This window comes from Solea senegalensis, linkage group LG2, assembly GCF_019176455.1.
Source record: "Solea senegalensis isolate Sse05_10M linkage group LG2, IFAPA_SoseM_1, whole genome shotgun sequence".
Classification (NCBI taxonomy): domain Eukaryota; kingdom Metazoa; phylum Chordata; class Actinopteri; order Pleuronectiformes; family Soleidae; genus Solea; species Solea senegalensis.
Window position 1 is genome coordinate 25,100,152 of NC_058022.1, and position 18,095 is coordinate 25,118,246.

General features: G+C 41.0%; 1 protein-coding gene across 2 annotated transcripts; it reads left to right on the top strand.

Moving 5' to 3' along the window:
• The first annotated feature begins 436 nt into the window (after positions 1 to 436).
• si:dkey-219c10.4 (high affinity cGMP-specific 3',5'-cyclic phosphodiesterase 9A) lies at positions 437 to 13,867 on the top strand. 2 transcript variants are annotated; one of them, XM_044049153.1, is made up of 14 exons: positions 437 to 546; positions 2,109 to 2,270; positions 2,358 to 2,409; positions 3,665 to 3,767; positions 4,131 to 4,273; positions 4,914 to 4,973; positions 7,895 to 8,072; positions 10,177 to 10,299; positions 10,703 to 10,795; positions 10,880 to 10,947; positions 11,048 to 11,150; positions 12,093 to 12,197; positions 13,049 to 13,195; positions 13,282 to 13,867. In XM_044049153.1, the coding sequence occupies exons 1-14, from the start codon at positions 459 to 461 to the stop codon at positions 13,489 to 13,491; spliced, it is 1,635 nt and encodes a 544-aa protein (XP_043905088.1). In that variant the 5' UTR covers positions 437 to 458; the 3' UTR covers positions 13,492 to 13,867. The 2 variants fall into 2 exon arrangements, with proteins under 2 accessions (XP_043905088.1, XP_043905092.1); XM_044049157.1 differs by having other exon boundaries at positions 2,109 to 2,258.
• Positions 13,868 to 18,095: the final 4,228 nt, after the last annotated feature.

Genomic DNA, 18,095 nt, shown 5'->3' on the forward strand with positions numbered 1-18,095 from the left:
ATCTACAAGATCATCAATAAGCATTACACTTCATTTTTGCCATTCACCCATTCACACGTACACGTTCATGAAGTACATCTTTACGCACCATCTATAAGTGTCTTGCAGGGACTCATTGGCCTGTAGACAAGAAGAGACAGGTAAACCTCCAAACTGCCTGGTAGAAAATGGTCTGCTCTGTCCACAAGAACACATGAAATGATACTTGAATCGAGAAGTGCAAACTGGACAAAGTTTCTGTCCCAGTTTACGCCTGGATCCTAATAACAATTGCAAAGGCATAACTACAAGATAACTGCTGATATACTGTATTATGGTACAAAAGGAAGGGGAGGAGGGTCAGAGAAGAAGAGGTGGAGAGAACAACAACAAGGGGGTGGAGTGTTAGGCAGTCAAATAACGAGGTGAGGCAGACATTAGATACAGATCGGCAGTGTACACTGTATAACATTCATGACATGGCAACAAAAATAATCTATTTCACAGTGAATGGGAGACCAGAGCAGGCAGAGTTCCCACTGGATTGTCCTGCACAGGATGTCAAAGGTAGGAGCATGACATGTTGTTGCTATTTAAACTTTCTATAAATCATGTTGCAGAAAAAAAGGTTTTGATTTGACTGTGTTATGGTGGTGAAAGAGAGAAAAAAAAAGTTGATTAGGACTAAAGTCCCATACCTTTCACATATTGCATGGTTATCATTTTGTGCTTTGCTGTATTTTATTGTCATTTTAACAATTTTAAAACATTTTACTGCAATTACAGTATTTATGAATCATTCTTTATGATATGGGACATTACACCTTGACACACGAGGGTTAAGATAATAATGTGGATATCTGCTTAGTAATCACGCACACGTCATTGTGTAAAGGTTAATTAATCAGTGACAGACAAATATTCACATAGACCCCTCACAAATACACAGTTAAGAGGAAAAAAAAAGGAAAGATCGGTCATAAGACAATCAGAGGAAAGACCAGATTTAATGTTTTGTGTGGACAGAAATACAGCTGCTCCTGACAGCTCCTCACCAAGTTTAGGATTTGTCCTCACATGTTCTTTATGTAATCTGTGCTCTCATTAAGGGGTGAGGAAGGATTATTTTTGGAGAGATTTTAGGTTTGTATATTCTCCCAGTGTTTTTCAACTCGTCTATTTGTCAATTATAAATAAATAAATAAACAAATATGTGTTTTTCTATCTTAAGAAATCACTCATGGTGCGTTATGTATTTATTTTCCCTCCATTAAATAAAATGTAACAATTGAATTATATTTTTTCTTGATTTAATAACCATTTATTTGACAACAGTCCAGTCTGCATTTTGTGTGTGCACTGCATGCATTTCCATATTTTAGATCAAATGAATAAACATGAAACTGGTCATCACAAGACAAAACCTTCAAATGAGCTTTTGGATGAAAAACCTTTCGTTTAGTTGATAGTCGGCGCAGTTGGTCGCATGGATCATCAAGAGTGTCTGAGGAAGATATGTAGTGTTACGTAAATAAATATAATCAGTCAATTATTACATTTTAATTGGCCAGTGTAAATTATTATTTAAAAATCAATATGGCAAAAGTACTTAGTTACATCCATTCTCTTTGGTCATAATACAGTTCTACAAGATTGTGATGTAAAAATGAAAAACAGACTAAATTAAATTTAGTCTAATTTAAGCCATGGAACTAAATGATGTCATGGGAAATGAGGCATTCTAATTGTTGCTTGTATCATAATAATGTAAATATAGTTGATTGTTATGAATTAATCCTAACAATCATAACTGCTTCATAAATGTGAATGTTTCCTGGCATCTTTATTGAAACGGAATCATTTAGGTTTGTGGACAAAACAAGATATTTAAAAACGGGTTTTGGAAACTGTTCAACATTTTGCATTAGTTCAGACATTTTCACAATAATGGACCGATTTATCACTTGTGAAAAGAATTTGGTAGTTACAGCGCTACAGTATTCACAATTTATATAAGTTCCTGTATCCCTGTATGAGCGTCTTTCAGCCACTGTCAACCACACTCTGTGCTCTTCCTCTGAACAATGACATGGTAAAATAAGTGATCACCGTGTGAAATGTTCTTTCAGATCTTTTCCGCTCCGCAGCCGAGGCTGGGCCCCATGACATCCTGAAGCTCTACAACCCCAAAGGCAACATCATCAACATCTCTCCGGCTTTGAAGCCCAACAGCCCAAACTCCTGCTACAAGCTGGAGGTGGTGGCCGCTGACTGCAACAGTGAGCCGTTAGGTATCTGTACCTTAGCAACATGGGATTTACACTGATTTGAATCTATTCCAAAAACTGTCCACAGTCTCCCTGTTTTCATCACCGCAGGTGTGGAGCTTGCTGGTGCGCTAGGATTCGACTTCTCGTCCATGGAGAAAAGGTAGACACGCTGAGAAAAGTCCAAGAAAATAAGACATACACTTTGAGTAATCAGTTGGTTTTTGTAGCCTTAGAAGTCTTTTATATGTAACTTAGTTGTGCTTATAATAAAGTCTGCCACAGCCAGACTGTGTTTCATTTTTACCCGAAGTTTATTCATTTATTGTCTACCACTTTATCCTCCACGTGAGGGTCACAGGGACATTGGAGTCAATCCCAGCTGACACAGGACAAAAGGCAGGGTCACACACTGGACAGGTCACAAGTCCATCACAGGGCCAACATACAGATACGACCATTTATACTCACGGTCAATTTAGAGTGTCCAATTTAACCTCTGCATGTTTTTGGACATGCAGAGGTTAAACTGGGGAACCCAGAGAAATCCCGCATGCACATGGGGAGAACATGCAGAAAGCCCCCCCGGTCAGGCCAGGTCGACCTGGGTCTTTTAAAAGGCAACATTGCCAGCCACTGTTCTGCCATGTGGCCAACATTAAGTTTTTCAAAACAGGGTTTCTTCGAAACAGTCTACACAGGGACTCACTTTTCAAAGGCGACAAACTATCGTGACCCAAATCACACGATCCACTGTCAGCCCTGGTCAAGGAAATTTGGCTTGGATATGGCGGGTTGCTGGTTTGAGTCCCCACCAGGTCAAAAGGCTTGGGTGCCCCTGAGCAAGCTCCCCATTATCCCCTGGGAACTGTTGAGTGGCTGCCCACTGCTCCTAATTTAAGGAAGGTTCCAAGTAGAGGATGGGTTAAATTAAAAAAAAGTACAAGAAATTCTAAATAAATAAATCCTGATAAGGGCAAATTACACCCATATCTGTAACAACTGATACTTTGAATTGGTAAATTAAACATTCATTTGTGTATGTTATTCAAAACATATACACATAAATCCTAAGTAAAAGGTTGGGAAAATTTTCCAAATTCCTTTGGGGACCCAAAAGAAATCTGCGGCGACCTATCTCTGGGTCCTGAACTAGCTTTTGGGAACCACAGCTTGAAAACATCTGTATCTCTGGAATAACTCAGTGCACTTATTGAGGACAATAGTGATTTTGGTAGGAAAAGGCCACCACAGTTACCTGATGGTTGTAGGAATGGGAGGGTTGACTGGAGAAGTCCTCCTGCAGTTGTAATCAATGGTGCAGTCTCACCATCAGGTGTCACTAATTTGTCCTCACTTGACCTTTAAATGTGAAATATGTACTTAATGCTTAATCTCCTTGATGTGTGTGACCTCAGACTGCAGGGCCTGGAGAAGAAAATCCTGATTGAGGCAGGTGAGACTCCTGCAGTTGTTTACGAGATGAAGAAGCAGGTGGATTCATTTCGGGAAAAGCTAGAGGTAATGGCCACTTTTCAGTGCTTTTAAACCTGCTTGAATTACTCTTTGGAAAGCTGCATTTATTCCTTTTTATTACCTATAAAGTTTATGATGTCGCTGATATTTGTCTGTTTGCGAATAACATAGCATTTTGAATTTTCCCTGTAGGGTCAATAAAATTATATTCATAGTAAAGTAAAGTAAAGGTTTTTCATTAAACTTGGATGGACTGGTGACCTTTCACCTTATGCCAGCTGGGATTGGCTCCAGCTCACCCATGATCCTCATGTGGAGAACAAAGTGGTAGCAAATGAATGAATGAATGAACAGCGTGATGAACAATACAGTTGGGAAAGATCCTCTCTCCTCCTGTTCTTTGTCAAGAGTGTGGAGCATCTGAGCTGGCTGGGACTGTTCAAAGATCTGTCGGAGGGAGCACACAAGCCGTCGCCGTTCTACCACAAGAGGACGCTGCGGAAAACCAGAGAGGAGTGTGACCATGTGCGGGAAAAGTTCCTACAAATGAGGTATGTTTACATGCACGTAGATGATTAAGAATGGCATTCACAAGCCAAGTCTTTGTGTGCACCATCTCAGCTGCCAGACGGGCTGGTTTGATTATTTCAGAAACCGCTGATCTACATCTTTGGGTCATTCTGACAGAGAATGACCCAAAAAAGAAAAAATACATACATCCATCCAGATCCATACATTGTAGGTCAGTTTTTAGTCTTTAAATGTTCACTTGCATACTTAAGTTTAAAGGAAATAAGAGTTGGTTTCCAGGAACATTGTCTCCATTGATATTATTTGTGTTTTGATGCATATCCCACACTGATGAAAACATAACTTCCTTGGCAGAGGTAATACCCAGTTTTTACAACCACGTATGAAGAAGACAGTCTCTGAACTTGCAACAAATCAAACTTTCTTTTCCGATATGATTTATCTATTGATTTTTTTTTATTATTATTTCAAATATATCAAAAGCAGTGATACAGTATATGAACCTTCTTGTGGATTACTGGGTAAGTGAGTAGAAGATAACAGTGTGTAAGATAAACCAATAAAACCAGAAGATAGATAGACAGACAGACAGACAGACAGACAGACAAACAGATAGGTGAATCACTTGTTTTCAATAATGGTTGTGTTATCGCCCTGCAGCTCTCTGGAGGTTTCAGAGGAAGTGAGGCAATACTTAAAGACTCCAACCTTTGACAACTGGTGAGTGAAATCCGAACGTCATCATTCGACAAAAGTGAAGATGTTTTGCATATCTATTTATTACGATTACTTACTGTTACTCTAATAGCAAAATACTTTCTCACAAGAATGGGTGAAGGTCACAGCAGGAGGCTGCTCCTCTTCCTGTTCCTCCCGCCCCCTGTATTTACATTAATAGATGTTGTGCACAATGACAGATTCCGCTATAGACTAAATAAAGCAACTATACTGTGATGAAACACACCATTAGTGTAGTCAGAGCATTCATTTGGATTGTCTGTAATCTAACTAATTGTTGCTGATTCATAGTGGGACACTTTTTTTTCTGAACACCAAGAAAGTTAAAGATAGGACGAGTTCCTTGAACCTTAGTTACTCATCTACAGTAACTGGACAAAGGGTTATATAGAGCTCCAGATGTTTTATTTGACGTATTTTTCCCCATGCGTGCTTCTACTTTTAGACAGTTCAGACGGTAGAGTGAAGGTTGTGGGTTTGATTCTGGGCCCCGCTACTCCTTGAGCACTTCACCGCCACGTTGCGGCTGACAACTGTGCCGGCAGCATATGGGTATGAAAGATATGTGACAGAAAAATGTGCTGTATGGTCGTGCGAGTCTTTTGTATCATAAAGACACTGAAGAGCCTTACGCTAACTGGAGCTTACGTCATTTTTGTGACATTTGCCCAGATTATCCGACAACAATGACGAGGAAGATGTTTTCATGTATCACACGCAGCATGATGTGCTGGGTGTCTGTGCACTGGTGTGATCACAAACAAGCAGCCAGTCCTCCTGTTGCCTCAGTGCACACACAATGTGACAGATGGTCGACTAATAACACTTGTGGCCCAGCGAGCACCTGTGATGCATTTCTGAAGAGGACAGGAGCCCTCAGCCTTTTCTTCTGATTGCCGCACTCATCTCAATATGAAAAGGTGCGCAGAGCGCTCGTAAATCAATAGAGGGTCCGTCATAAAAGGCTTAATCAACATACCAGGTTTGAAGTGGGCCTCACAGGGAGAAAGTCCACGCTGCATTCACTCTGCGCTTAGTCATCATTCTATTTGGCCCGATTTATTTGCTTTTAAAGAAAACCCACATGATGGGGTTGGACAGATGATGTGAAACAAACCAAAAACTGAAGTCTGTGAATTAGAGGAAAATGTATTGAAATGTATGTAACACAATAGAATAAATGCATAAATACAATACAGCAGCAACATGATCTACAGCAATGGATAAAGAAATAACAAAAAAAAAACAACGTGAAAGTGCTCATCAAACAATCTGATTGCTGCTGGGACTTAAGACCTGAGATGCTACTGAAAGAGCACTGAGGACAGAGTCAGCCTAATGGCATGAGTGAACCAAGTCCCTGCTTAGGGCCTCATGACCACCGGGGGGCCCCTAGAAGATTCCATTCCCGCAGCCCCATAGCGTTGTGGCGGTGAATTGCAATACTGTACTGAAAACTGCAACGCACTACCCCATGAAAGCGTCTGTATGGTCACGGAGTTGGATACACCGAGTACTGTAACGGAACTGACTCTTAATTGCTCCTTTAGGCCTCCTATGGGGGAGGGGGGTTTGAGGGTGGATGGGTATCTATAAAGGTCGGATATTTAAGCATCTGTTGCAAGATGCAATATTAAGGCTAAGTGTGACACTTTCTCTCCAGAAATTTAAAATAAAATCAAGTGATACCTCAGTTATTACATTATCAAAGGATTTTTTTAATGCAAGGCCAATAACGTCATAAGTTATAACGTTATTGGCTCAACAACTTTATTACATTATTGGCAATTTATTACATTATTGGTTTTATTACATTTAAATGATTACGTTATTGGCCATTATTACGTTATCGGTTGCTACAACATGTGATGATGCTAGCAACACAGCTACAACTGTGCCGAATTTCCCCAGAAGCATCATGAAATGTACTGCTCTGTTATTAGCATCGCTAATAACAGAGCAGTACATTTCATGATGCTGCTGGTTTTGGGGCCCTTTATCAATGATAACAATAATGGGGCCCAATTTTGCTACGGGCCCCATGAAGGCTTGAGCCACCCCTGACTGAGGCACCACATGTCGCTCACTGAAAGAGCACTTTTGGCCGTTGAAGACATTACACTACCCATATGGCCTGGTAGAACATGTTTAACAGGTTCTTGCTAAAGGGAAAGAGACCCCGCATCTGTTTTTATCTTAATTTATTATTTAGAAGGACTCGACCTGTTGACCCTTAATAGTGACCAAGCAGAGATCTCCTGCATCCTTCTGGAATCAATAATGAACTCTTTTGTCTTTTCCACCTTCAGTTTTTAAAGGTTTTCATCACACCAGTTGAAAGGAATCAATCTCTCTGCTGTGCCTGTGTACTCCCTGGACAGGAACCTAGGGAGGGCAGGCCAGTGGCTGTTATTCAGTTTTAATGTAATCTTATAAGCATTAAGATTATTCCTAAATGTACATTTCATTGTGGTTACATTGCACACAATATATTTGGATGATATTAAAGAGTGACTCACCCTTTGGAACTCCCACCCACCAGACATCCACATGATTGATTTAAATATTTGTATGCATTATTAACTGTGTGTACTACTGCACTGTTATACTTTGTATTTCTAAAAACTCCTAAAAGACCTTGAGTACTTAGGTGCCCGAAAATAAAATGTGTTATCATTACGTTATATCAGCTTGCCCCGCGCAAGTCAGAAACGATGTAATTCAAGTGTCACCATCAATCATCTGTGTAGCTGACATGTGACATAACAGCTACATTTCTTTTTAAATGACAACACAACCATGGGCTTGACTTGATTTGAATATCAAGTCAAGGAATAACTTTCCTTCTTTTTGGAGAAGTAGTCTAACTCTCTGTGTGTGTGTGTGTGTGTGTGTGTGTGCAGGCAGTGGGAGGATGCAGAGATCATGGTGCTGCTGCAGGTCATGTACACAGACTTAGACTTCATCGCCACCTTCAGGATCGAGACCGAAGTGCTGCAACAGTTTCTGTTTGAAGTCTACAGGAGATACAACAACATCCCGTTTCACAATTTCAAACACTGCTTCTGTGTTACCCAGATGGTAAGTGTGTGTCTGTGTGTTACTTGTGTTGTGGGGACCGACATCGGTTTACACAGTGGGACAAAAAGCAAGTCCACATTACATGTAAATGATTACATGTTAAGGAGATACACGTTGTCTGGTTAGGGTGAGGTCAGAGTTAGGTTAGGGTTATGGTTAGGCCACTAGTAGTTCTGATTAAGGTTAGAGTGATTGATGTAAGTCAACGTAATGCCCCATGAAGACTTGGAAACCAGATGGTGTGTGTGCTGGTATTTGGTACCTCTTAAGGAGACTTTTTTGACATGAGCACTGACCTTGTCAGGACCAGTAGTCCTCATGGGGACCAAAACCTGGTCCTAATGAGGCAGAACCTGGTTTCTGAAGAACTAGTCAAGTTTAGGGCTAAGAGTTGAATTGTTGAAGTAATAGCATAATAACCTATAAACAACAAGATCTCCAAATGTTTCCCTTTGTTTTGGATTTAATGAAGTATCTTTTACAAAATGTATTATGAACAACCTGATGTTTCCTTAGAAAAAGAAGTGCAATTTCAACAATATGATGCAAAAGTTTACCATTTACAGATCACAGTGGATCTACAAAGGCACAACACATTTAGTCACAGGTATCTGACACTGACTGTAATCATAATGGGAAATTTGAAAGAATTCATCTTGCGGGCTGGATTGGACCCTTGGGTGGGCCAGTTCTGGCCCATGGGCTGTATGTTTGACAGCCCATGGGCAGCCCTTTAGCCAACAAGTTATGGTTAAAGTTACGGATACTGCTTTGCTGTCCAACACAGTGTCCTTAAAAGGAGAATAGCTTTAACCTTTGTGCGTAAGAGAGAGAGAGAGAGAGAGAGTGTGCAATCATGCCATCACCTTGTTAGCTACTTGGTGAAGGACATCATGCCCTCAGCATGGGTATACAGTGCTTCTATATATAGCTCACACACTAATGGCAAAGCCATCAGGGGGCAATTTGAGGCTTCAATATCTGACCCAAGAAAACACAGACATGCGGACTCCATCGGTTGATGACCCTTTCCTGACCAACTACTTGTGCCATAGCCACCAGATAACTTCTGCTGCATTTCCACCAAGCAGCACAAAGCAGTTCAGCTCACCCCAGTACAGTTTGGAACAGTAAGGAGCTGGCTTTTTCTTTTCTTTTTTAGCAGAAGTTGAAAGAGACTCTCTGCATAATAGTGAACAGATTGTAATCTATTTGGCTCCAATCTGTGGGTTACTTTGGTCCCCTTCACATCTTTTTACAGACACTTCTCTGAGCTGTAGCTGGCAGTCCCTGTCCAAACTGTGTGTTGAAAAGTGGAGAGCTGGCCTCCAATGCAGGATTGTACATGGTACAACAGCTACAAACAGATATAGAGGCCATCCACAGTGTGGATTATGCTCACAGACTGAAACTCTTCAGCATCTATTTCTTGTCTGACACCACTTTTTGATGCAACACGGATATGTATTGTTTCTTGGACAAGAGGAGGTCTTTTCTCATTCATTTTGTTTGTATTTGGACACTAATACGGTCAAAAGAAAAAGGGAGAGTTAATACGAGACCACTGTTAATCAGGATGCCAACATGAGTGCAAATGTATGCTGATGATGTGACGATGCTCATTAACCGAAAGTTTCTACATTCAGCGGAACATCCAGGCACCTGCTTGATGCATCTGTTATTGTGCTACAAGGATGGACCTCATACAAGTATGATAGAAGAGGAGTTTAAATGAGGTTTATAAGATCGTCATATCAATTAAAACATTTATCTGCCGAGCATTTAGCATCCCTCACCTCATCGTTTGGTTTTTAAGAACACAAACTAGCACAAAGTGGAAAATTTAGCTGCTAAAGGGAATAAAGCTCTTTTTAGAAGCAAATAGAGTTATCATTTTATATCATATATCATATATATATACATATATATATAGTATATGATATGATATGATGATCATGTGTCAATGTATGTCAATCATTTTTTCCAATGCCCCCAGGAAGAAAAGAATCTATAAATACAGCTTTAATTTTTTTATTCAAATTATATATAACAGAGCATCTCCAGTTCTGACCCTGTACTCCACAATGTCTTTATCTCCGAGCAGATGTATGGTTTGATCTGGCTCATTGACCTGAGGAATAAGATGGACGCCATCGACCTGCTGATCATGTTGACCTCTGCAGTCTGCCATGACCTCGACCACACAGGATACAATAATGCCTATCAGGTTAGTGTAAAAAAAAACACCCTCTCTGTGCTTTCACAGGCTGTAAGGATGGTGTAATTGTGCCCCCATCACTAACAACACTGAATCACCATAGAAGAAACTGGTAAAGACAGGAACAACTGCTGTGACCACTAATGCATATAAAATCGAATGTCAATAAAATCCACAGGTACATTGTTCCAGGCATTTTACAGAACAGAAACCCGCCAATGCCACCCTGTGGACAAATCACGTAATGGAAACTGTTAGTAAAATATGTCAAACAGCAATATGTTTGCAGAAACTTACATTGTTTATAATGTGGGATAACAATATTACATTTTAAGTGAAAAGATATTGAAATATGTTTAAGAAACGACAATGTCTTGTTATTCACATTTATATTAAAATATCCAACTTTCAGATAAATGCTCGGACCGAACTTGCTCTTCGCTACAATGACATCTCTCCGCTGGAGAACCATCACTGTGCTGTAGCTTTTGAGATACTGGAGAAGGTAGAGACCAAAACCTTCTGCTTGTTTTAAAGTTTCTGTCCAAAACCGCCGTAAAGGCAAACTTGAAGGTTTTCTGTTCTTTAGACAGAGAGCAACATCTTCAGAAACCTGTCCATGGATCAATACAAACGAATAAGAGAGGGAATCATCAAGTGAGACCACCCCTCTAATTCCCTTACTACTGTCTACACTGTTATGTATGTGAGCGGTCAACATTATACAGAAGGCTTCCATGTTCTGTTGTCATTGCAGATGTATTCTGGCCACTGACATGACGAGACACAATGACATCCTCAATAAGTTCAAGTCCATCTTGTCTGACTTTGACTTCACCAACAAGGACCACAAAGAGGTGGTAAGAGGAGCAGATGTCCATTCATCCACCCACCCATCCATCATTTTCATTATTATTATTATAATTATTAAATTAAAATGAATTATGTCACAAACAATACTTTAAAAATAGATACATATAATACAGATAAGAAGGAAAGGAAAGGATCTTTCAGATGGAGGGTTGATCAGAGCCGCTGTTTTTAGTAGTATAATAAATAATAAATAATAAAGCAGAAGACCCCTGGGAGTGGGCAATGGGCATCAAATGAGAGTGTGTTATGTATGAGAGCATGACTGGTTTATTTTCAGCCCGTGTTTGAGGCTTTTTTTAAGTTGAAATAGTTTTCTCAGTCCCGCTTATAAACTGGTAGTTTATTCCATGACTGTGAGCCTCTAATCAACACAAGACACCCCTGTGACAAACATCGGAAAAACATCTGTCTAGAATGATATACTTGCAATAATGACAATGTGTGGGTTTCCAGTCCAGGATTTTGGGACATTTCAGTGTTACAGCAGCACAGATTAAGGCAATATATTACAACTGTTAAAATATAGACAGATATAAGAGGTGAAATGCATAATACACATGTAAACAGAAGAATAAAATGAACCAATAAAATAGTCTAAGAAATAAACAGCTGTACAAAGAAAGTGTGAAAAATAACACAGTTATACATAGAAAAGGGAAAGAAAACGATGCAACTGAATCAACCAAATGTTCTTACCTTGATTGAGAACGTTTATATTGTCTTCTAGTAGTTGTTTTAGTGGTAAATCAGGAGGGAGTCAACATGACCTAAAGAGAAAAAGTTGTTTAGACTTGCCATGTGCTAAGTGAAAAGTGTATTACATACATCTTCTTTGCCTTCTTTGTAAAATAATGCAACAAATACATAACATTTGCAAGAAATATTTGATTAATTTTTTTGTTTTTTGTGACACCCTCCTGTATCCACAGTTGATGATGATCCTGATCAAAGTCAGTGATATTTCTAATGAGGCACGGCCCATGGAGGTGGCTGAGCCCTGGCTAGACTGTCTCCTGCAGGAATTCTACAACCAGGTACTGTTTACGACTGCATGAAAGACACAGACTCCACCTTACAAGAATAGCCTGGGTGAACCCAACCAAACCATTTTGGCCATCTGCAGAATCTCAGAAAAAAAGAGAACCATTTACGAACAGGTTTTTTTTTTTTTTTTCCTTAACACAATGATTTTAGCATGTATCTCAATAGTCAAGGCTGCATCATCCAAGTGTGACCCTGTCAGCTGCAACGTTTGAGGGCCTAAACATGCCGGAAAACTCACAACAACTTTGCACACACGTCAGTCGTGGGGAAAATGTACGTCTGAAAGTGGTTTGGTGAATGGGCGTGGTAAAGTGGAATTGTGAGGGGCTAAAAGTGGACCCAGAAAACTTCTATTAGGTGATCTGGCAGCAAGTTTCATGTCCATGAAGGAAAGTTGGGACACGCATTTATTAGGTTGGGACACCTGAGAGCCTATGGACTAAACCCAACAGGAAGGCAGCCATTTTGGTTTGAATGGCGACTGGGAGCCACTTTTGCACATGTGGTATTTGAATCACCTCCTCCTAGAGCGTTGTTGCAGTCATCTTCAAATGCGCGCAAAGAATTCTGGGATATGGTTGGCCGCGATGTATGTTCCCCAGGCCACACAGCCCATGACCCGGTGTTGTGTGACAAATAAATGAATCCACACTTGGAGGATGCAGCCTTGGCAACTGAGACACAGCTTTTGTATACATCCAACATGGCAGCCAACAAAGAGCAGATGAAAAGAAAAAAGTGAAGGTTTTATAGCTTGATTGAGTCTTTGTACTTGTACGAGGCTGCAGACACATGTTCTATGAGATACAAGTTTGCATTGTAGTGCAATGTTTGCCCTCAGAGTGACATGGAGAAGCTAGAGGGTCTCCCAGTGACCCCCTTCATGGACCGGGACAAAGTAACAAAACCTTCTTCTCAAACTGGCTTCATCAGATTTGTTCTTCTGCCTCTCTTCATCGAACTGGCCAACCTCTTCCCCTGTCTGGAGGTAATTCCCCAAGCACAAAAAAAAGGTCATTTGCGGTTTGATGAGATATAGTAAATTCTTCTTTTTCTTTTTCATGAATTCTGCAGCAGCACATCATTGACCCAGTCCGGAAAGCTCTCGACTACTACACGGAGATGGAGAAAGCCCTGGAGAGGGAGAAACAGAACTGGGCTCAGAGTGAAAATACTGCGAAGAGCAAGGACAACGTTGAGGGCCACACAGAGTCTGGGCTCGACGCCGCCTCTAAACTACATGCACAGAACACAACTGTGGTGGAAGAAACAGTGAAGAAGTAATCTGAGGCATGTTCATTGAAAATGGTGCCACATTATATTGAATTGACCAAATTTAAAGCTGTAATGCATACGTTTTGGTGATCGTTGTTGTTATTGTACCTCTGTTTGGTCTTTCAAATTTGTTTGCAGTGTATTACCTCTGTCTGTCGTGACATTAATCTCATCACTTCCTGTATGTTTTGACTGTATTTCTATTTATACGTCAGTTTCAAAATGTAATCAGGCTGTTTGTAAATCCCGTTTCGTCTTCACACATTTTTTTTCCATACCCCTGGGGGTACAAGTACTCCAGCTTTGGAATCACATGTCTAGACAGAAGTTTGCTTCTAACACAGGCCTTTAGTAGAGACGGGGTAATAAAAGAGCTAAGGAGGAACTGTAATATTCTTCTTCCTCCAATAATAATATCCAACTGGCAATACACTGAGAGGTGTAAAGCTGCCCTCCCACTGTTTGAAGTTGTCAATCACAATCCTTTTCATCACAGGTAGACTTTATCACAGTTCTTCAACCACAAATGTGCCTCCAGATCTTTCATAGAACCTCCACATAGACTCTGTAATTGACAACAGATGCAAAAGGCTAAAATGTTGTCATCAAGGTGTCACCAGGAGATCAAAGAAACATCATCAATATCCCTGAGCAGATAAAAGGTGGAGAGGAGAAGAACCAAAGAAGCAATACAACACTACACTTGCACCTTTAAGTGTCCAGTATGAGCCTGGCAGACATTATTGAAGAGGATTACTAATGCCAATTTGCCAAACTTTCAACTGTGTCAAAGAACTTTGAATTTTAGACGTTGCACCTCTCAGCCTATCAGAGAAATAATTAGAAAAGCTTTAAGCGGCGTTATAGGGAAGCTTCTTAGATAGAAGAACGAAGCAGAGATAGTGAACAACCATGGATGGCGGCGTCACAGATACAGCATGTGACATTGAAACCAAAAAAAAGCTGAAGCAATTGTATCAGTTGGTGGACAACCTAGATGATGATGTTGACCACACAGAGATGGAGCTCCAGGTACTAAAAGATGGTCCTCAGCTGCAGTTTGCCGGTCTATGGGATGAGCTGGAACTCTCCAACCAACTCACAAGGCAGCCTGTCAGTGACCTGAGACCTAAGACTGACAAAGTCTCTGACAAACTGAAGGTTCAGATGAAGAAAAACAAGCATCTGAAAGCCAAGCTGAACAAGGAGCGCATGTGGAAACTGCAGCTGCAGACTGAGATGACGAAGAATGAGATTCTAGCCAAAGAGAGTCAGTCTCTGGCCAAGAAGATTGAGTCTTTGACAACAGAGAACAAGTCTCTGAGTGAAGAGAATGAGTCTCTGAGGAGAGAGAATGAGTCTCTGAGGAAAGAGAACGAGTCTCTGGACAAGGAGAATGGATCTCTAGACACCGAGAATGAGTCTCTGACAAAAGAGAACAAGTCTCTGACTGAAGAGAAAGAATCTCTGACCATAGAGAAAGAGTTGCTCACCAAAGAGAAAGACTCGCTGAAAAAAGAGAAAGAGTTGCTCACCAAAGAGAAAGAGTTGCTCACCAAAGAGAAAGACTCGCTGAAAAAGGAGAAAGAGGTGCTGACAAAAGAGAGAGAGATTTTTAACTCAAAGAATGAGTCACTGACCAAAGAGAACAATTCTCTGACCATAGAGAAAGAATCTCTGACCATAGAGAAAGAGCTTTTTAACACAAAGAATGAGTCACTGACCAAAGAGAAAGCATCTCTGAGCGCAGAGAATGAGTCTCTGACCAATGTGAATGAGTTTCTGACCAATGAGTACGAGTCTCTGAACAATGAGAACAACTGTCTGACCAAGATGAACCAGTCCCTGACGCAAGACAAAGAGCTGCTGACCAAAGAGAGGGAGTCTCTGACAAAAGATCGAGACTGTCTAGCTGCTGCCCTGAAAGAGGGCTGGACCTTGAGACGAGAGTTTAGTCAGGAGATGAAGAGAGTCAGAGCAGACAACTTGAAGCTCCAATCTCAGAACAGTGTCTACACACAGTTCCTGAGAGGAAAGAAGTGTTCATGTTCAAAACGGATGCTTCACTTCTTTGGTTTCCACAAAAAATGAGACTCATGAGTGGTGATTTTGGGCTGGAAATGCTGGTGGGGTCATGCAGGAAATTCTTACAATGCAATCCAGAAAAAACACCATTTCTCTCATACCCTCACAACCAAAACACAGTAGCAAGAGAGAGAGGGCACCACAGCACCTTTGACACAAAATTGCAGCTGAATAACGCCATCACACAGACAATGTCAATCTGATGACATGTATTATCATATCAATAGCGCCACCAAATGGCAGTGTTCAAAATCTCACAATATCACATACTCGCGATCGAAACAACAACGTGACAACAATGAAAACACAATGCACGACTCCTGGCGTGAACGGCTCGCACACACACAATATACCACAGCCATTTCAGCACCACAGACAGGTTTACAGCTGCCACTGGGAGCCCACGTGAGGTTGTGACCCCCACACACACATTACAGAAATTCCATAACAACATTATCAATTCCAAGTTGGAATAAAAATAAATTAGACTCACTGCTCACTTGTCGAAGAGGAATGACACTCTGCAGTCCTTCATGTCCGCAAACGTCTCTGTGATCATAAAGGTGACATTGAATGCTTGTATCGCACATATATGTTAGTTATGGAGGTCTACTTACATATATTAACTTGTTTTCATGGTTAAAAACCTCCTAATCGCTGCAAACGAGCCGATCAAAATATCTCCTCCACTGACGCTCTGGTCAGCCGCGCTGTTTCAGACCAAAATCACACCCCCAGAACGTGGACTGTGTTGTGATTGGCCAGCCAACGAGAGCTTTCCCACTGTCCTGTGATTGGCCAGGTACCTGGAAGTGACGTCACTGGTAGGCCAGCTCTCAGATACACAGCTCCCCCTCTGGCACGGTGGATGCTCTGCATCTCAGCAGCTACAACGAGAGTAGTTCTTCTTCTGCGGTTGAATGTACGCAACCGGATGTGCCCGGACTAGTGCCCGCACCAGGAGGCGCTACAGAGGTGAGAGGAGTCGTGAGGTTTTCTGATGACAACGTCAACCCACGGAGCCCAGGAAAACAAAACTCTATTTTCTCAGCAGTGGCTGAACTGTTTGTTCTGAAACGTTAGGGTTTCATAAACGAGGTAATGACGCAGATACACACACAAACGCAGCGTTAATTAGAGCTTCCGGTCTATATCGCCTTTAAAATCCAGCAGTCAATGGATGAGTTATCCGAGTGCCCGCCCTTGCTTCAAATCAGCCAATGAGAAGCGCTCTGGGTGCCCTGAACTTCAGGCTCCACTGCCGAAACAGTCCACAACACTCCAGGCACAGGGCTATCTCGGCTCTGTGCCCCACAGAATCAGGCACAACACACTATTCGCACACCACTACACTACATAAAGTGTCTACAGAGGAAATTGCGTTCATCAAATGAAAACTGCGGACATTTCATTGGGGACAAGGTTGAATTTATTATTAACTTGTGCTCAACGACATTTTTGACACAGGACAACTTATAAAAAGCTTATAATCCTCCCCTTCCTAATGGGAAGCAGGAGCAGCTGTAACAAAAACAAAAAAGCATCTTCATTCTTTATTTTAAGTCGGAAAATAATATTTTATTTATTTTTTTTAATTGGTCAATGTAGAAATGAAGACATAAGAGCGGTGGCTTTGTTAGTTTTATTCGTCTTACAAGAGGAACAGACAGCACAGAGCATCCAGGCTTTTGTGCAGTTGATCAGGGGAAAGGTGTTATGACTTGGAACAGCCCACACAGCTCTGTGGGCAGCAGTTGGTTGGTTAGACAGAGTCTGGGAATCTGCTGATGCCAGGCACATAGAGACAAAGAATGGTAATGGAATGGTAAAAACACAGTATAATATCTCAGTGAATTAACTCCCAATATGGCAATTGATGGAAATACAAATCTGTGAAAATCTGGTTCTGGGGGCTTACCCACTGCATCAAGGTCTTTGTGAAGGAAAATGAGTAGACTCAAATGTTAAATTGCAGGTTTGTCTCAGACTTCTATTTATGGTTTATGGTTCTGATTATAATTAGGTCAATCCTGTGTAGCAACATCAGAATTGACAACACAACCTGCAATTAACAATTAGCCAAGTGTCCTTTAGTGACTTTGAACAAAGAAAGGTGTGTGGAACATTACTGAAAATGTAAGGAATTACCAATTACCAGTGCCATAAAACAACTGTGATCAAAGGCATGAGTCTGTCTGTTAATCGCATGAGTCACTTTTATTTAAATAGCCCAGTATCACAAACACAGTTTGCCTCGCAGGGCTTTACAGTGTACAGCAGATGACACCCACTACCCTTAGACCCTCACATTGAGGGTTTACAAAAGAAAACCTTTTACTTTACAAAATAAAACCTCCAGAGGAGCCACAGAGGAGACATCCCTCTTCCAGCATGGACAGCAGTAGGTGTATGTACAGAAACAAGTTCAGCAGATTATAAAAAAGATCAATTTTACAAACAATAGAGGCATGTAAAATTTTGAGGACAACAGGAATTATAACAGAAGCTGATAGCAAAGATAGCAACTT

Coding starts and splice junctions, on each gene's coding strand:
- si:dkey-219c10.4 (XM_044049153.1), top strand. CDS start 459: ATGGCAACAAAAATAATCTATTTCACAGTGAATGGGAGACCAGAGCAG. Junction 2,271..2,357: donor CTGCAACAGTGAGCCGTTAG/GTATCTGTACCT, acceptor TCATCACCGCAG/GTGTGGAGCTTGCTGGTGCG. Junction 4,974..7,894: donor ACTCCAACCTTTGACAACTG/GTGAGTGAAATC, acceptor GTGTGTGTGCAG/GCAGTGGGAGGATGCAGAGA.